At 37.5% G+C, this 19,415-nt stretch overlaps 1 protein-coding gene across 1 annotated transcript in view; it reads right to left on the bottom strand.

The window, feature by feature from the left end:
- The window catches only part of MCC (MCC regulator of WNT signaling pathway), a 184,171-nt gene that overhangs the window by 155,357 nt on the left and 9,399 nt on the right, over nucleotides 1-19,415 (bottom strand). Inside the window, 2 exon segments of the mRNA XM_054288341.1 lie at nucleotides 3,393-3,604; nucleotides 17,010-17,257. Of these exon segments, the coding sequence (XP_054144316.1) occupies nucleotides 3,393-3,604; nucleotides 17,010-17,257 (460 nt within the window).

Below are 19,415 nucleotides of genomic sequence, written 5' to 3'. Positions count from 1 at the left end.
AACTTCAGTGGAATTTTAATGTGAAATATGCCTATCATGTTGAGATATTGCCTGTGTGATGTTTTCATAGAACAGCAATACTGCATTTCCTGGATCAGAATTCTCTTTCTCCTTGTGGCACTGTAGGGTGCACACTGAGATCCCATGGCTGCTCCCAAACATCTACATGCACCAACAAATCCTTCTAAATGCTTGAATTCTTTTCTGTCCAAGAAGATTTAAATTATTTACAACTCCCAAACACACACACAGACAAGGACTCCTCCTATTGGCATAGATAGATACATCATCAGTAAGTGGTGACAAGTCATGTGAAAGCTTAATATTTCAGTCATAAATGTTGGTACCAAAGGGAAGAGCTATAAAGAGGAACAAGTTCTTAATATTTAAGTTTAATAATGCAAATCTGGAAAATGTTGAAAGAGATTATCAAGATTACAGAATAAATTATTCAGGTAAAACAAATTATTCAGGTGAATTATTCAGATAAAACAAAGGCTGAATCTGAACACAGTTTAATAAATCAAATTATAGCAAAATGATGCAAAATGAACAATGATAGAGACATACGCAATGAGTATAAATGGCTAAATTTCAAATAGCACTGTTTAAAAATTTCCATCACTCCTGTGATAAAGAATAATGTTTCAGAGCAGGCATTATGTTTTGATAAAATGCTGTAGAGCCGCATGTTCCCAAAATCATAAAATAAATTCTTAAAAAAAAATTCCCTTATAAATTTTTTTTGTTTCCTAGGCACAGTGGACTGATGTTCATTTATCTTTTGCAAATGGAAAATCTAAATGTTAAGGACACTATGGAGACCCTCTGTCTTGACTGAGGGGTATAATCTATGCTGTAGGAGTACGTTATCACCACAGGGGATATCTTTAGCCTGACTGCACAGTTTAAAATCAAAATGAGGCTAAAAAAGGCCTGCCAGAAAGTAAACTAGGACATTAATAACAAGAGTTGACACTTGATTAATTAACTGATTTCAACTTTTAAGAATGGGAAAGCTGAGAATGAATGCTAGGGAACAGCCAGTTGTCATTGTGGCAAACACAGCACAGTAAAAGATTAGAGGAAGAGACAGAGAAGGAGGAACCTGTATTAAATCTCAGCTCTGTGAAGACTATGTTTATCTCTTTGAAAAGCCTAAATTTAGACTGCAGTAAGCATGCCCCTTAGTATTAAATTTTGTGGAAAGATTAATAAATATTGAAACCCAAAGTAAATAATTCTCTCAATTTTCTCTTGCTCCTTTCTCTCTCCAGTTTAATAAAGCCAAAGCAAAAATTTACATATGACCCATGACACCAGTGCTCAGAGGGAGTCAAATGAAGATGTTATTGTATTTGTCTACATATAAATGAGAGACTGATGACCCTACTGTGGTTTTGAAAAGCATAGAAGAAATATTCTAAAGCAGAAGTGTAACAGATTAAAACAAAGAGCAGGCATCTTTCATGGCAACAAGCATAGAAGGAATATAGAGATCACCAAATCATAGAATATCTTGAGTTGGCAGGGACCTAGACAGGATCACTGAGTCCAATTCCTGGCCCTGCACAAAACACTCCAACAGTCACACCATATGCCTAAGAGCATTGTCCATACACTTCTTGAACTCTGTCAGGCTGGTGCTGTGACCACTGCTCAGGGAAGCCTTTCCAGTGCTCAACCACCCTGGGGGTAAAAAAACCTTTCCTGATGTCCTCCTCTGACTTAGAAAGCCATGAAACCTGGAAATCTGTATTTTTTATAAGCTTCCTGCATTTTTTTTTTAGATTTCTATGTATAATAGCAATGCAGGAACCATCACACTGTGCATTCTTGAGTAACATTGCACACTGCAGCTTTGTATCATATCTCTGTACATATGTGACAGCACAAAACTTCTGAATCCTCACTGTACAACCATTAGTAGTTACATTTAAATTATGTTTCTTGCCTTGATGATGTGAACATCACTTAAGGCAGGGTCAGATGTTTTTCTGGAGAAACATGATGTGTATTGTCTGTCTTCCATCTCCTCTTAAAGGAGGTATTATATTGGGTTATATTATATGCTTTTACAAATCTACACGTCCTCTGCTCTCACTTCAAATTGCTCTTATTTCCCCACAAGAAATGGAACATACAAACAGAGCTGCTAAATGGCCTATAACTTCTCAATTCCCCCATATTATTCTCTTTATAATACATGCGTGCCTGCTTGTTTTCTGCTCCCATACGCTTCTGGGTGAGCTCATAATTGAACCACAGCCGATCTCTTATTATCTTCCATAGAAAAAATGAGAACACAATTCCTTTAAGAAAATATAAATTTTCTTAAATTCTTTTCCCTCTAAAGGAATTTTTAATATCTACATTTTTTTACTGTGCATATGGAAACAGGTCCTGTATCAGCTCATGTTTAGAAACTTGGATAAAACAAGAAAGCTTTTGCGAGCATTGTCAAGATACTTTTCACCTTTTTAAATAATGTGGCTTGAAGACATTGATTTTCTTCTGTTGTCAGCAATCACTTCCATTTTGAGTAGGATGTTGGACCAGACAACCTCCTGAAGTTTCCCTTACAGCTTAAATTATCTTACGATATCATGAACTAGGAGTCTATTTCACCAAAGTCCAGCATGGCAATGGAGAGTAATTTTTTTAATTAGAAAATTTTCACTTTCATTTTAGCATCTTTTACTTCTCCACCTAAGTTTCTGTGCAACATAAGCCAGAAACATACTACAAAATATGTGGTCTTTTATAAGATGCCTGGGTTAAAATTAAAACACAAACATGATCTCAATACAAATGTGGAACAAGGAAAAAATAATGTCTTACTCCTCCAAAAGTGTTGCCCAAATTACAGTTCCACACTGGTCACTGTGAAGAAAATTCGCCTTTCTCCAGTCAAAACCAGCACACACAGTTATGTGGGCTTTTTTAAATGGAGAATAGTATTTGCCTGTAGAAATAAAAAAGCACACCAAGGGCTTAAAGAAAGTACCAAATAATTTAGTGGGTAGTAATGAAATAATATGTGAAGAATTCAGCTGCACAACACTTTTGAGCAATCTGACACATTTAAAATTAATTGGGAGAACATTTTTATAAACAAATCTTCTGTTAAATTGTATCAGTTAGGAACTTCAGTTCGACCACTCACAGATTACTACATTTTTTGACACAACTTGGTTATGAAGCTTTGGAAACACTATACACAAAATTATTGCTAATATCACATGGATTTTCTGAAAAATAAAGTAAAAATTACTTCAATAAGGGCTCTAAGAGTGGAATAAATATGCTTCTTCAAAAACAAAACCAAAGCAAATTAAACACCAATCCTCCTACAAAACTTAAAAGCAGACTTAAATATAAAATGCACTTACAGTGTTGGCAAGTTCTAAGTAGCTTCCTCCAACAGAGTTGCTAAAATTTGAGGCCTGAGCTAGAAGTCTTTGCAGAGCAGTCTGTTGAGTCACATTGCTTCTGCCATACTCCAACACCTTTTGTAACATAAAATGACTGTGGATGTCTGGACTCTGAAGGTCTCTCACTCCTGAATCATACTCCCAGCTTTCTCTGGCTCCTGATACAGCACCTGAAATGCAGAAAAGGAAAAACATTCTAGTATGGAATGTCTAGTTCTGTGTATAAAAAAAATACAGAATCTCTCAAGTTGGAAGGCACCCATGAGGATAACTGAGTTCAACTCTTTGGTCCTCACAGGACTGCCTAAACCTAAACCACGTGACGAAGAGGATCATCCAGGTGGTCCTTGAATTCTGCCAGGCTTAGTGCTGTGACCACCTCCCTGGCGAGCCCGTTCCAGTGACCAGCCATCATTCCAGAAGGAACGGCTTTCAATCATTTCTCTCCCTAACATCCAGACTGAACTTTCCCTGATGCAGCTTCATTCCCTTTCCTCGTGTCCTGTCACTGCTCACCAGAGAGAGGAAATCAGCACCTCTGGTGTCACCCCTCAGCATTCTCTTCTCCAAGCTGAGCAAATCCAGTGACCTCATCTGCTCCTTGAGATCTTTCACAATCTTGATCTCCCTCCTGTGTACACACTCCCATAGTTTGATGCCTTTCATGTACTGAGAAATTACCAAAAATGCACACAGTAGTCAAGGTGGGGCAGCTACAACACAGTGCAGATTAGGACCACCACCTTCTTTGACTGTCTAATGATGCTGATACACCCCAAGACACAACCCTTTTGGCTGCCAGGGTACTCTGCTGACATAGAAATAACCCCGACCATCATTCCAGAAAGAAAAAGAAACAAAACCTCTACTGCCATTACTGTCCATCTTCTGTGTGCTGATAATATCAGAGAAAAAAAGGAATAAAATTTCCAGTGCATAGGTGCATCACTAAATTACAAGATTCAGAAGAAAAACTAAAAGCATTTGCATATGTTATTTAGTACACTGCAAAACCAGTGTTGTTTAGAACAGCTAAGACTGAGAAATGAGTACCTGACATCAGATTGAAAAGCAGCAGAGATCAAAGAGCAAAAGAGGAAAAACATTAACTTTTTGTTCACTGAATGCCAACAAATAAGGTATCTTTTAGCTGTATAGTTATAGTTTTTATGTTACCACTGCCTTTTTTATTATCACAGGATTACTTGTTTCAATTCAAGTGCCAGACATATCAATCACAAGATGTTTCATTGCAAATCAATGCAAGCATATGACCTGGTGGCAAGTGACAAACAATGAATGCTTTGAGAAAGCTTCTGTATCATGAAGTTGTAGGGTTCCTGTTTCTCCATGAACAATCCTTCCAATTCCCTATGCACAGAGCTGGGGTTAAACCATAAAACAAGTAGAAGAAAAATTTCTAGTTTTGTCAGTAACTATTTCACCCCTGGCTGGTTCTGATTCCCTTACAAATGTCCCACTCCTATTAAAACTTTGTTAAGTTTTTGATTCAACCATTTCCTATGGCAAAACAATCCAGAGTAGGCACTAGGTTATTTAATAACCCTGGGCAGTACTGTAAAATTTCATCTATAGTATAATGAAGATTAAAAACAAATAAGTGACTGTCCAAGCATACACTCTGGTTAATACAAAAGTCAGAATAGAATCCAGAGCTACAGACTAGATCAAAACTCAAAATCAAATACACAAACATCAAACCATAAGTAGTTACCTGTAAGGTCATTCTATTATTTTAAAAGCTTTTCCTTTTTTGAGCTGGTTTTCTCTCTCAAGTATTAATCAGCATTCTAAGGAAGTGTTTACTAATCAGTGGTTATTACTTACTCAGTACATTACCAGGCAAAACCAATAAACTACATAATGGACTATTAGGAGATGTCTCCCCCTCGCCAAGCAAAGTTTGAAATGCAAAAGTACAAGTGGAAAACCAGCCAGAAGGGCTGCAAGGCAGCAATTCATCTATTGTTTCAGGTCAATACCCTAAGATCCTGTAAAGCTGTTATGGATGAAAAGCAGACTTAGGAAACCTGGAGTTGGTTTCCCTGTCTTTGTGCAATGCAAATATTCTAGTCTTGAAACATCGAAGTAGAAAATAAGCCATAATATTTACATTTTATACCAATATAATTATCTTGATTGGTAGAAGGAGATTAAAGATTATTTCAATGACTTTCACACCAAGAGCATGCACCACTGTACTTCATCTAGCTACATGCTGCAGGCTTTCCAGCAGACTTGCACTGAGATACCAGTACCAGCAATATTTTATAGAGCAGGCAGGGCACTGTGGCTGTGCACAACATTGTGTGTCTCTGCCCTCGTGTGGCTGCAGTACACCACAGAGCAAAAAAATCAGCAGCTCACAGACCTGGAGCCGCTGAAATGTCTCAGGCATCCAAGGGCAGCAGAGGATCAGTCCTGCCACTTCCCAGGCCTGCCAAAAGCAGGTGAAACAACCCTCTCTGGGCAAGCGGAGCCACAGAATTAAGAGAGCTGGCTGTATCACACAGATACACCTTTTTCCACAGAGCTAAATATGGCACATGTTTCTACAGAGAATATGCACTACATTTCTATTACTCAGAAACCACTGCTCTGGAAAAGAGCTTCTACGTTCATGCAATTAAGAACAGCAGTTCTGCTGAAGGACCCAAGTGGCTTTCACAGATTGCACCATCTGCTATCAGACTGAACATTCAGCTGGCACAGAAGTCACCTGTCAGTTATAGATGGATCAGGAAACACTGGGGTTTTATTACTACATTATGACTGTATCTTTAACCTAAGTTTTCTTAAAAGTTCATGTCAATACTCCTAATTTAAAATATACATACTAAAAATGGAAGGGGAGATGACTGGAAGGCATTTCCAGTATTTTATTTTGGGCTTAACCCTAGTCCCTAAATTTGCCCACTGTTTTCCCAACAGATTCCAGAACTCTGGCTGTTAAAATGCTGTCCTGGATCATGCACCTCTCAAATCTCAGCTTTGCAGGGAAACTCTGGAGTCAAAATTGAGATTTCACTTGTAACTGAAAATTTAACCAGGAATTAACAGACAACTCTTGTATCTTGCTGGAATTAACATACAATTCCTCCTCTGATAATACTAATAAAAAATAAGGAAATCTTAGGCATGATGGCTGATAGCTGACCTATAGGTAATAAATCTGTGTTCAAGATTAGTCTTTGCAGAACAACATAGATCCCACCATAACTTTTCCCTGTTCAGCTACACTTAGAATAACAAGAAGCATGAAATTCCTGTATGAAGTGAAACAAAATTATCATGAAAATTCCCAGGTAATAAGCATGCTGGGAAGTTGATGTTACTACAAAGATTAGACAGAAAGAAAACATAAACAAATAAATAAATTCATTGCACAATATTTGTATTAGACAAGTAATATAAGAGCACATAATTATTTTCAAATTACATAAGTAACACTATAATTCCAGAGTAAGGAAGTTAAAGCAACACTGTCTGGAGTGAATGAATATATAGAGCATTAAAGAATAACAAAGGACAGTTTAGTTTGATGGCACATGAAAGATTCCATAATAATAATAATGATTATATTATTCCATAATAATATAAATGTACATAAAATTTCAGTTTGTGAATTGTACCAAAGCTGTTTAAAACAGTTAAGTTGGCTCACAAACACCACTCTGAATACTGTACCCTGCCCACCTACACTGAGAATTCCTGCTATCTAAATCTTCCTTTATGACCTGCAAAGCTCTCTGGTCTGTGTTCTGGTACCACTTTGCCACTCTGATCTGAAAGAAAATGGCATTTCATCTTATGTTCCAGCAGTTAACCTTTTGCCCAGGTGGCTTGTACTCTGCAGCAAAGAAACACATGCCTGCCAAAAATACAAGCCAGAATTTTTGGTTTGATAAAGGCTAATTTTACCAGGCTATGCTGGTGAACCAAGCATTGTGTGGTTTCTTCATTGCTCACAGGCTAGAAAAGATAAACCATCAGGATGGTAGGACACTGAAGATGTATTTGTTTCTGAGAGGACCTGGGGTATCAGGAAAAGTGAGGCACCGTAAAATTAGCTCTGCATCAAGTTCTGAAATGAGTCTGACTTGTGAATGGAGAACATGAAGACAGCTGACAACCTAAGTTGTCAACCAGCTCCTTGGTCACACAGATTCACCTCACAGAGTGAGGATTCTGATTACTATTTTCCATGAGGTAGCCATGACATTTAGCTAATTAAAATTTTATGCATTATATTACCAAAAGAATGACTATTTTTCAGTGGTGGGGTTTTTTTTTTTGCTCATCTTTCATTCAATAGTTAAATTATGATAACCAATCACAAAGAGTTGGAATATTGAATTATTATTATTCAGTGAAGGCAACAGGGAGATTAGGGAAAAGCACTAGCCATTTCAGAGCTCGCTACCAACTTCAGTAATAACAGTTCTGGAGGTAAGTGCACTGAATGAAGGGGAAATATACAAAATTAACAAAGAACTGTCATTTTGCACTTGCTAGTCAAGTCAGAGCCTCGAGGAGCAGGTCTAGCTATAAAAAATGCAGGCTGTTCAGGAAGCCGAGAAGAATGATAGTAAATCTTTGGACATTCAAGAAGAATGAGAGTAAATCTTTGAACATTCAAGTCTCCCAAGCTGATGGAAACATAACAAAACCCAAATTAACTTTAAAGAAAATTTAGGAACTGCATAAGCTCCAATTGCTCAAGCAACACACCAAGTATAGTAAATCAAAAGGACTGAAAAGAAGCTATGTTCTCATAAAGGGATCAACTTTATTCTAATCCAAGCTGATTAGGAAAGTGAAAATAATAGTAATATTTGGAGTTTATCACAATTATTTCCACTGTTTTCTACAAAACACTTCCATATAGGGATCAAAGGCCAAAGGTTCTGGCTTCAGCTGGTAGCCTGACAACTCATGTAACTGTTTCCTATTTAATAGGAATCACTCTTTAAAACTTATTTATTATTTTGCATCAGATGATAAAACAATATGAATGACACCTATGAATGGCACAGCAACAGAATGATGATGATAGTAACTGGTCCTCACATGCATAGCTGGGTGAGAGTGTCTATTAAATACAGAAAGCTATTTGTACATCCATTAAAAGTGCTAGGAGAATTCAGGAAGGGAAGGAATGTATTCCCAATGCAGCATTCAGTCCTAGAGACACTTCACATTAGAATTTTTTGCAACACTTGTCCAATGACCAAGAAGGAAATAATTGATGTGGGCAAAGCAGTTACGGGAAATGAAGAATCTCAAGGCAAAAGTCTGTAGGATGATTGTCTAAATTTTTTTCCTCCTACCATACTTTTTTTCTGCTTTGATGAACACTGCACACAACATACAATGTTAAGCTGTGTTATTTCAGTCCTTTTCTCATTAGTCTTGGGAGTGAGGATAACAAGCTCCAAGGGAAGGAAACCACAGCTACACCCTACACTGACTATAACTAACATAACTTCCTTATGGGAGAAATCTCTTTTATGAAATTAGATCTAAGAGGAAAATTGAACCACACTGATAATTTCTGCTCTAAAAGACTGCTGTCAGCTCACACGTCATCATCCTTTTGTCCCTGAACTACAAGGTCACACATTTGCACTTTCTACTGGTATATTTTGCAAAATCATCACAAAACCTCAACTGTATTTCAGGTTCGGTGAAATACCCCTAACACTGATACATTCAAAATTCAAGAATTCTCCAATTTTGTGCTGCCCACCCAACTCACTACAGGATATCATTATAGCATAAATTTCAGAAAAACTTAAATGCACATTAAAAAAATTGGAACAGTCTGCAACATAAGAAGCACTCTTACTTACCAGAGTAACACTATCTCTTTTTTTTAGGCTTTTGGATTTTAATTTTTTACATTCCATGACATTTTTTTCTAAGCATATTTCTATCACTTCCAAAAACTATGTCAAATCTTAAGAAAAATAAATCAAACAGCTACATGAAAATTAGGATAGATAAGTGAATAAGCTTGCCAAGAGCAAAACCATAAGTAGGCAAGGTAATTCATAAAGCCTTGAGAAAGTAAAACAGAGACATAACTAGTTAAAGATGAAGTTTCTTTCATTATAATTTCCCAGTCACTCAACACAGCTTTTGGATGAAGAAACTGGATTTGTTAAATCAGTAGTCCAAACCATACATATTAACAAATGTGTGTGGAATTTCCATCAATTTGCCTTCTTCAAATTTATTTCAGTTACTGGAGAAATGTATCTATGTAAACTATCATGATTTCGGTACTTTCCAGCAGACTGGCATTGGCCATATAGGAAATAGTTACATAGAAAACAAAATAAAAGTACACTATCCATAACATTTTCATATACCTGTCCTTGACTCTGAGATCATTCAAGACTATCCTTGAGGCCAGATAACCATTTGCTCTATTCAGACATAAGAAACAGAGGAGGGGATGACTTCTCAACAAGGCTGTGACTTCTAGAAACCAAGGTCTGCTAGTACCCAGTATTGTTTAAGCACCTGAACTAAATTTTGCCAGAACTATGCTGGCTAACAACTGCATTGTACTCAGGAACTCAATCTAGAATTTAATTTGAATTTTCTATTAAGGCAGAAAACAATCTTTTTTTCCCCTGAAAATTAATGATCTCTAGTAAAGAGGGAAGTATACAGTATATAGGAAAAAGAGTACATAAAACCTGAAGTCATACAGAAGCTAGAGGAATTTGAGCCTACCTTTCAGGTACAGTATTTGTACCATATGCATTGTACTTCTAAAAGAAGTTGTCTTTCCTTACCTGGAAATTTATAGGTGAATAACCAGCTTCCTCCCTGAACACCTTCCACTCAAGACAACCTCACTTTAGATCTGACTTGAATACATTTGTATCCAAGCAAACAAATCCAGAGTTTGTTGCCTGTCAGTTTCATTTTGTTCCTTTTTCATGAACCTTAGTATGTCAGAGCCACATTGAAAGCAGGCAGATGAAGATCACATCACAGAAGTCAGGAGAGATAAAGCAGAAATGTGCTGAGAGGCAGCCCTTGATTTACAAAAGCTGAAGCGTAGTATATGTGACAGTGCTCATCTTGTGCCAAATGAAGCATGCCCTCTATGAAAACCCCAGCAGCCTTTCAGTTTCTCAAGCTGATCACAGTTTGCATGGAAAGCATAAACTGGGACAAAACTGAGGAATGGTGGTGTAATCCAGTTCCAAACCATATGGCAAACACAAACCACAGCTCCATATGTTACCACTGGAGCGGACCAGGAGCACAGACAGCAGTGCCCTGAACAAGCCTGACCTGTGGTGCTCTGCAGAGCCAGTCGGAGCCAGCCCTTCTATTGACTCTGGGTAACAGCAGCTCTCAGGAACAGCAGCTTTCTGTTTCCCCAATTCTACCTACTCAGCTGCCTGTCCTTCCACTCTCCTCTCAAAATGTTAAGGTGTATGGTAATTTCAGGGGCATTTGGCGTCAAAGCGTCAAACACACTGAATTCCTGTAACTTTTATGGAAGGCACAGAGGCGACTGACTCTGCTAGTGCTTCTACTGGGGAACGTAGCACAATGCAATGCTCAACCTTGACTGGATACAATGGGGGGAGGGGGGATAGGGGGGAGAGAGGAAAAACCCCTGCATGGAAGGAAGGAAACTTCAGGAAAGCAAGAAGAGTTTGTTTCTCATACAATGGAAGGGCAAGATGTGATATTCCAGGTGGCAGGCCATGGTGAACACTAAAGACTTGCACGTGTTCAGAGGCTCAGTCTGGCAAGACAGGAGTAGAGGGAGTGAAGCCATGTGTGTGTGAGCCAGTGCAACTATCTCTAATTTTAAATCCCTGAGCTGAAATTTAATATGCAAGCATTGTTACATGATCACTCAGACTCTACAATCTTCTCTAATAATTTTCTTCTCACCGTGCTAAGAGACAGAATTATCATTTAACAATAAAGTCTGGTCTAATACAGATTAGCTGTTCTTACATTTTACAAATATTCAAACCAGAAGAAAGATTCAACCCAGTTTGCTTTTGTATCAGACACCAGGGATCCCTACAGGGATCACTTCTATCCTGTAAAGTTTCCCTGGTGTTTAATGCATACTATATATTATGATTTTAGTAAGATTCATCAGCTGTCAATTATAAACCTCCAGAAATTCAGGTTCATTTGTAAGGATGCTCATGGAACTTAAATTCTGTGTTTATTAAAGAAAAGAAAAGTTACCTATATTCTGCTGCTTTGCACAAAGACAGTGGTATCAAAAGATTATTTAAATGTAATAAACTAAACCACTTACAGTTAACAGAAGTTTGCATGCATTTAAATTTGGCAGAAACTCAAAGCTTTTCTAGTTAAACATATCTAAGGGTGAAACTTGGCTCATAAACTTCAAGAAAATCTGCAGCATGCCTTTGTGTCCATATGAGCTCTGTAGTTTTTAATTAAATACAGCATAAATAAATGTAATCAGTGCATCAGTTTCTCAAAAGCAATTTATTTGCAGTAAGATCAAGCATGGAATTAATGTAAAACAAAAATAATAATTTTTCAGTCCCACTGGTCTGCCTCTCCTATTTACCCATAAGCTTAATTTAAGGCTGAATTCCTACCATTCCTTTGATTATTTCTCATGCTTGATCCACTATGCAAATAAATTATCATAGCAAGTTTTCAGGGGACTTATTTTCAGTAAAGAAAGGGGAATTGGCTATGAATTAATTCCTAAGTACTAACCTACAGCCAAAAATTGGTAAAGGACTCTTATATTTGTGACTGTTTATCTAGAATATGAAATCAGATCAATAAATACATGCAGCTACAGGAAACAAAGAATTTACTAATAAATAGTGCCATTTCTTGTTCATCTGCCACGTCAATTGGTGCTAGAAATAGGCAATTTTTTATCAAAGGGAAAAAATGGCAATTTGCTCCTTGCAAAGAACTTGACAGATCTATACAATGCATAATACAGATAATTCTAATGCTAGCTTTTATAAAAGACATACAAAGCTATACAACACTGAAAAGGCTAACAGAAGCCACAATTGTTCAGGCAACTCCCTGCTTTAAATATTAGAGATGTAGTTCTGCTGCGTTGAAGTTTTCATGTGCCAAGCAATCCACCTCCATCACTCACTACATTATTCAGACAGATTTACTCTACCCATCATAGCCCTCACTCTCCATAGCTGGACAGATTTGATCAGTAACAGATTTGACCAGTAACTGACATTCTTCCTGCATTTCCTACTGAAACGATATACTAAAGAGTTAGGTTACTTTTGGTGGCTGCAAGATTCCAGCAACACTTTCAAAAGTTATTTTATTAATTTCTTAAAATTGTATCTTAAAATTCAAGAATGTTAACAAAGTTTACATTCCATTTCACTTATTGGAAAATAACTGGTTATTACTTTCAAATTATTGTTAAAGCTCCTGCTTTAACATTAATAGTGTAGGATAAGAATGACAACACATTATAACAACTTTGAATTACTGATTAATAAGTATCAAAAAGCCTAATTCTAGTAACTTAGAAAACTTCCTTTTTTGTGCACTTGAATAAAACATCAAACATTTAAATCTATACATTCATTTGCTCTTTAGGATGGTAGATATGGATGCAGACTTGGCTTACTGAGGACATACATGAGTGAGTATTAATAAATCTGAGTCCTGTACCTTGATTAAAAGAGTCAACCAATTTCCTCATTCCTGCATCCCATCTGGAAACACAGGCGTAAAGATTTGTTGGGCAAAGTTGGACCAAATTATTTGAAAAATCTTATCAATGATAAAACAGATGGATGAGACGAAGTTCAACAGTAGATTAGATGCAATTACTTGCAAATTTTTTTCCAGGCTATTATCTTCACAATGAAAAGCAAAACTTACAGGCAGCAAAGGTTTTTTGTTTGTTTTTTTTTAAGGAATTTGGAACAGTTCCAAGAAAAGGCAGCACAAAATGCTGCCTAACTGGTAATCTCTGCACAATTACACACAAACTTACAGTGTAAAAACATTCATGTCAGAGGCTGGATTCCTTTGTTTCAGATCATCAGGACACCTGCTACTCAATAACAGTGAAAAGAGTTTTGAAATGCTGTCATTTATGTGCCCCACATCAATATATGGTATCAGCTTTAATATCATCGGCAGCTCATACCCGATGTAGAAATTAGTCTTGAAAAAAAGGTCTGTAAACTATCTTTGAAAATAAAGTTTAATTAAAAGTGTTTTGACCAGAAAAAAAATGCTAACACAAAACAAAACACAAAAAAAGAACATGGACCAAGCTCATGTTTGAATTTGTACATGATATCTCTTGTCTCAAGCAATACTTAGAAAGCAACAGCAAAGACTCAATAATAACATAATCAATTCTTTGATCACTATTGAGTATATAAATGAGCCCTCAAAGACATGAAAGGCACAGAAATATTAGGAAGGCACAGAAAGACACAGGTCATAATTCAAGCTTGACAGCAAGTGTAATTCCTCAGCTGCGATTATGTTCATACTGCAGGATGCATTTATATCACAGAAACGTATTGCAGCACTGTTTCCTTGACTCCTTGAAAAGAAAGCTATGTAGAACTTCTTGAACAGTGCTGCCAGAGTGGTTTTCATTTACAACCAAATAAAAATCAGTTGCATCCTAAATGCTCAGCTTTAGTATTTCCTCCCATCCTTTTTTTCAGGGGGGAGCATCTCGGTATGTTTTCTAAGATTCTTGCAAGAGTCAAGGGCAAATCCCATAATTACCCATAGCTCTAGAAGTACAGCGCAGTAAGATAGTCACACTTGATCAGCAGAGCAAAATATATCAAGGCAGGAAATTAAAACATCTTCTGATCTTAACTTTTGTGGAATAAAGAGGAAAGGAAAAATGGGTTCACTCACCAGCTTCAAAAATGAATTAAATTATTCTTTTAAAACTAACAGCAGCTGAGGAATAGGGGGAAAAAAAGTAGTTGGGATTGAATTCTATACACTAATAAATTTGGAAGTTCATCTATGAATAATTTTGGCAGCAATTAGTAAGATTCTTCGTGGGATAAATTTTGAGACTATTATATTGACCTTTCTCTTGTCAAGTTTAAGAGATGTCTGTCACCTCTGATTATTACAAATCATAATTACTTGGCTGGCTTGTCTAAGAAGGAAAATTTTAAACTGCAGAAATCTGGTCAGCAAACAGGGAAGCTTTGTATAGCCATCTGAGGGCAGAACAGCATCTCTATTTTGCAGAAAAATACAAGTCTGGCCGCACCAAAAAAGCAGGCAACAGAAGATAATTGCATGAGCAAAGGGAACACACAACACCCTTAAAGACAAAAAAAAAAGGCACAAACTTGGTTTTGAAGTACTGTCTGACAGGTCCAGAAAGAGATTCACAAGCTGGAAATCAATTGAGCACAAGGCTTAGAAAAATTTCACTACAGAAAGTGATGGGAGAAATGGGCATAGGAACGACAGAGTTTTGCAATTCAAGAATATATATGAAAAAAGCATAAACACTAAAAAAGAAGAAACACTAACAATGAACTACCTCTATAACAAAATATTACTATGAAGCTATAAAATATGAAGAAGATAAACAGAGCTATGAAACAGATTTGCTGTACTGAGAAGCCAAAATGAAAAGCCAAGGAGGCTGAGACGATAGGATAAGGGACTAGTACAGTCTATCTACAAAGCAAAACGATAAGGAGTTCACCAAGGATACAAAGTAAACAAGGAAAATTTGAATTTCTGAGATGACTAGCCAAAAACACGTGTAAAGTGACTATAAGACAGAACATGCTAATCCCATACCTTCAAAGCTAGTAAATAAGTAAATTAATAGATCAAACCACCAAAATCAACCCATGCCCAGTTTTACTTTCTATGAAGCTGACCACTTACAAGATAAAGACAGGTGTGACTGATCAGTAAAGCCCTACTATGGGAGCAGGATTAGAGATGGGCCAGGGTGATGTGCCCATGAAGCTCAGGGAAGGATGTGGGCTGGGACTGATCACAGCTGTTGCAAAAAAGCTGGCTTGATCTCAACACCAAAAGGGTGTAGATAAACCATAAACAGCTGAGAAAATCAACTGGTGCTGTATTTCTCCCTGAGTTCAGTAAGAGTGTGAATGTCTCCCTGAGTTAGCCAAGCCAGTGTGGAGTACTTGCCTGCACAGCTCAGCCTCATTGGTATTGTGATTGACCTGTGCCCTGCAATTGCTCTCCTCTGTTATGTGTGACTTGTGTCTGTATTGTTTTCAGTATGCTTTGCATCCACGCTGCTAAAACAGAAATCCATGTAACATCAACTACCTTCAAATAAATAAATAAATCTGACATTAAACATTATACCAGGCAACAAGTCAATAACATGACCTTGACATAACCCTGACATAACATGAGAAGCTGGAATAGCACAACTCTCCAGATCTATGAAGTACATCCGACAATAAAAAAATATTGTCAAATTATTTTAAGACACTTCAAAGAAAAACTATTGGGAAGACTAATGGAAGATTTCCAGTTTAAAAAGTGTTTTAAAACATATAGGCTCATATAGCCCAAAGAAAATGTTGAGGAGACATAGCTCCAACTAAACACCATCAGAGGCTGATGCTGTTTTTGTGAAGAATGGACACAGGTCAGTTCCATGGTCACCAGCCAGCAGTCACTTATAGCCAGCATGCACCTGTTGTAAGGAACTGGGGAATGGACAGCATCCTCAGCTTTTTCCACAAAACACCACACTTTGCCATCTTTGACGCCAGAATCTGTGTCGTTTAGTCTCTTCCATTTCTTACATGGTGAAAGGAAGCATTCTGCAGGTATTAACATTTCTGACCTAATGCTGACTGGTCATAGTGCTATCAAGGACTGGGCTCAATGACACAGATAATCCCTTCCTACATCCTGTTTTCCTGTGGATGGAATAGCACTTTTTCTTTTTTTTTGTTTGTTGGTTTGAGTTTTTGGGTGGGGGGTGTGGTTTGTTTTTGTTGTTGGTTTCTTTTAGTTTGGTTGGTTCTGGTTTTTGATTTTGTTGGTTTTCAACCAGATGGAGAAGTATTTTTGTATTCTCTAAATCATAGGGTTCTTCCAGCATTCAGATCTCACTAAGTGGAACAATTTTTAAAGCATCCAAGAAACATTAGTTCCTACCCTGTATTATGACTGGAACCAATATTAAGTCTTCCCTCATTTTTCAGTTTTACCTACATACCTGCCTGAGCTTTACAGAGAACAAAGAACTCCGTGGATCTTCAGTTACCAGCCCTTACCCTTCCAAGGGAGTCTGTTCTCTTGTGCAATTTACATTTTTAGAAGAGAATGCTCTGCACACATTCTAGTTTACATTCTGATGACAAGTCTGCATCCATTACAACAGCACTCTGGTGTATGATGAAATTATGCAAAGGCAGATTCCCAAAGCCCTGTAGGGGCAACCCTAATGCCAGTGAAATCAGTAACAAACATCCCACAGTTTACCTTTTGTTAAATTACACCCACAGGACATTTAAAAGTCATACCTACCTAAACTGTTATTGCTGCTAGTTGGCCAGGAAGCTACTCTATCCCTTAACTTTTTCTTTTTACAAGAATCATCCAATTTCAAAGAAAGATCCACTTCCTCCTTCTTGATTTCCTGTACCAGTTCCATGCGGCACTGACTAAAATCCTGGAAGGAAATTTTTCCATCTTCATCTGCTCCCAGCTGGTGCATGATCTCTGCAACGGACGCCTCCATATTCAGCTGGCGGCACACCATCAGCAAGTCATTCCTAAAGATATTTTTAGAGGGAAAATGGGGTTGGGGGAAGATTGGAAAAGTGGGAATAGAGAAAACAAAAAAAAAACAACAACTTAGTTTCAAAGAAAAGGAATACTAGCCCTGTTTAATCTGGATACACATTAACGCACAGGCATTTAAAACCAATAAGCCAACTACTGAAGGAAACAAAATCTTGAAACAATGTCTCCAGCATGTGAATGATGCATATTTATCAAATGACAAATAAACACATTCTAAATAAAATGTAGGCAAACCAATTCAACCAGATCTGAAGCAACTACTGCTCTACGCTACCAAATCTTCTCCTTTGAGTACCAGGAGAAGCAGTGCAGGGTGATTGCCATGGGATTCGAGAACACAGGTCAGTTGCCCTGGCTCCAGAAGAATTAATCTGCTATACTGGGGGGCAGGAGGAGGCTGTGGCGCTAGTAGCACACCTTACATGGCCCTGCTCATGACAATTGTAAAACTTCTATTTCACTACAGCCCACAGGGACATGTCCAAACCCAGTTCTGGTTCCCTACAATCTAAAGGAGTTACACAAATGCAAACTGATTTATAAAGGAAATCTCTCAAAGATTGTTCCACTACATAACACCAAGGAGAAAACACGTATTTTCTTAAAACTATTTAAAACATCAGCTAGTAAAAAGGTATCATAATTTTGCCAGGAAACATTTAATCTTCGCTAACACAACTTGCAGGCTAGGTGCAGAAACACCTTTGAAGAGGGAAGTCAAAATTATAAATGCAGCCAAGCTCCCTAGAGGCAAATAGAGTAAATAAACAGTGTCGGAAAACCTGTTCCATGCAGTGGTGTCATGAGTCACTTCTAGATCAATACTGTAGACAAACAGTAATCTATTTGAAGCATTCATTTTGAAATGACTAACCTAAAAAGGACTGACCACCAGAGCACTCAGAGGCAATAAGAAGTTGCTGATCTAAAAGATGTACTAAAATTACTCCAGATCACTTCTGTTCTTGGTAGGAGGCTGTTTAGTTTAGGTCCCTGGTGCAGCCACCACTCTCCAGAGCATCCTGGACCCACTGCTCCATTTGCTCTGACTCTCACAGCAAGTCAAGCCCCTCACTACTTAAACCACAGAATCACATTAGCTCTGCAGCTTTGACTTTTCTATGAGCAACTGCAGGCAAATAATCCTGGCAGCAATCCCAGAACTGCTCGTCTGCAGTCAGAAAAGCTCACAGAATGACACCTTTTGTTTGGAATAAAATTCTAACAGAGTTCTAGATGGGTAAAGAAATTATAAGGTAAGAGGCCCCAAGCATCACCAGGCAGGCTGCATCAAAATGCTTATTTCTTAATCTGGATGAACAGAAGTAATGCACAATAAATCCAAAGTCATCTGAAATGCCAAGAAAGCAGAAACTACAGTGAGTGTGTATCACAGAAGCCCTCTATGACACTATAACCTCTGGCAAAAAAAAACTCTCAAGGTTAGCACCCAACTACAGAGAGCACTTTGGAAGGTTATCAGATTAAAAGACAATGTTCACTCCTGTCTGAAAAACATGAATAAAAACAATGTCCTCACCTACACGGGGAGCTGGATGGAGAATTTATGTAGTTTTATGGTCTACCCGAGGCCTGATACATTTCTTGACTTTACAGAATGGAAGAAAACTCATCAAGAAGTTACCTAGCAGATGGAAATACATAGTAGGTAGACTGAGAGAGGACAAACACCCACAGCAGTTCGTACTTAATATGTTTTCTTGAAGAAATAATTTCCAGAACCAGCAACAACCACAAAAAAGAATTTTCTGTTGTCTAATGAATTTAGCCTGGGAAACAGATTTCATTACCTTTGTCATTATCTAAACAATTACATCTCCACAGACCTTTTCACACAGAAATACCTTAAGAGTTATTTTTTGCTCTCCAATTTCCTCAATTATTACCAATTTTGATGGTTTAACAATACAGAAGCTATTACTTTATCAGGCACAGATCATCCTGATAAGACTGAGTCAGCATTTCCAAATTATCTTAAAAGATAATTTCTATATTATCTTTTAAAGGAAGTGGTAGGGCAAGACTGAAGTTACAGTTTATGAAGGAATAATGAGGACAGCTTTAGAATTGCTGGAATTTTCCACCTGCTGCAACCTGGATGTCCTT

This window comes from Melozone crissalis, unplaced genomic scaffold (genome assembly GCF_028551555.1).
Source record: "Melozone crissalis strain CALT ecotype California unplaced genomic scaffold, PUWL_Pcris_2 ptg000005l_1, whole genome shotgun sequence".
In the NCBI taxonomy this organism is placed as follows: Eukaryota; Metazoa; Chordata; class Aves; order Passeriformes; family Passerellidae; genus Melozone; species Melozone crissalis.
Note: the sequence above shows the minus strand (reverse complement) of the source record. Positions and strands in the feature narration are given on the sequence as shown.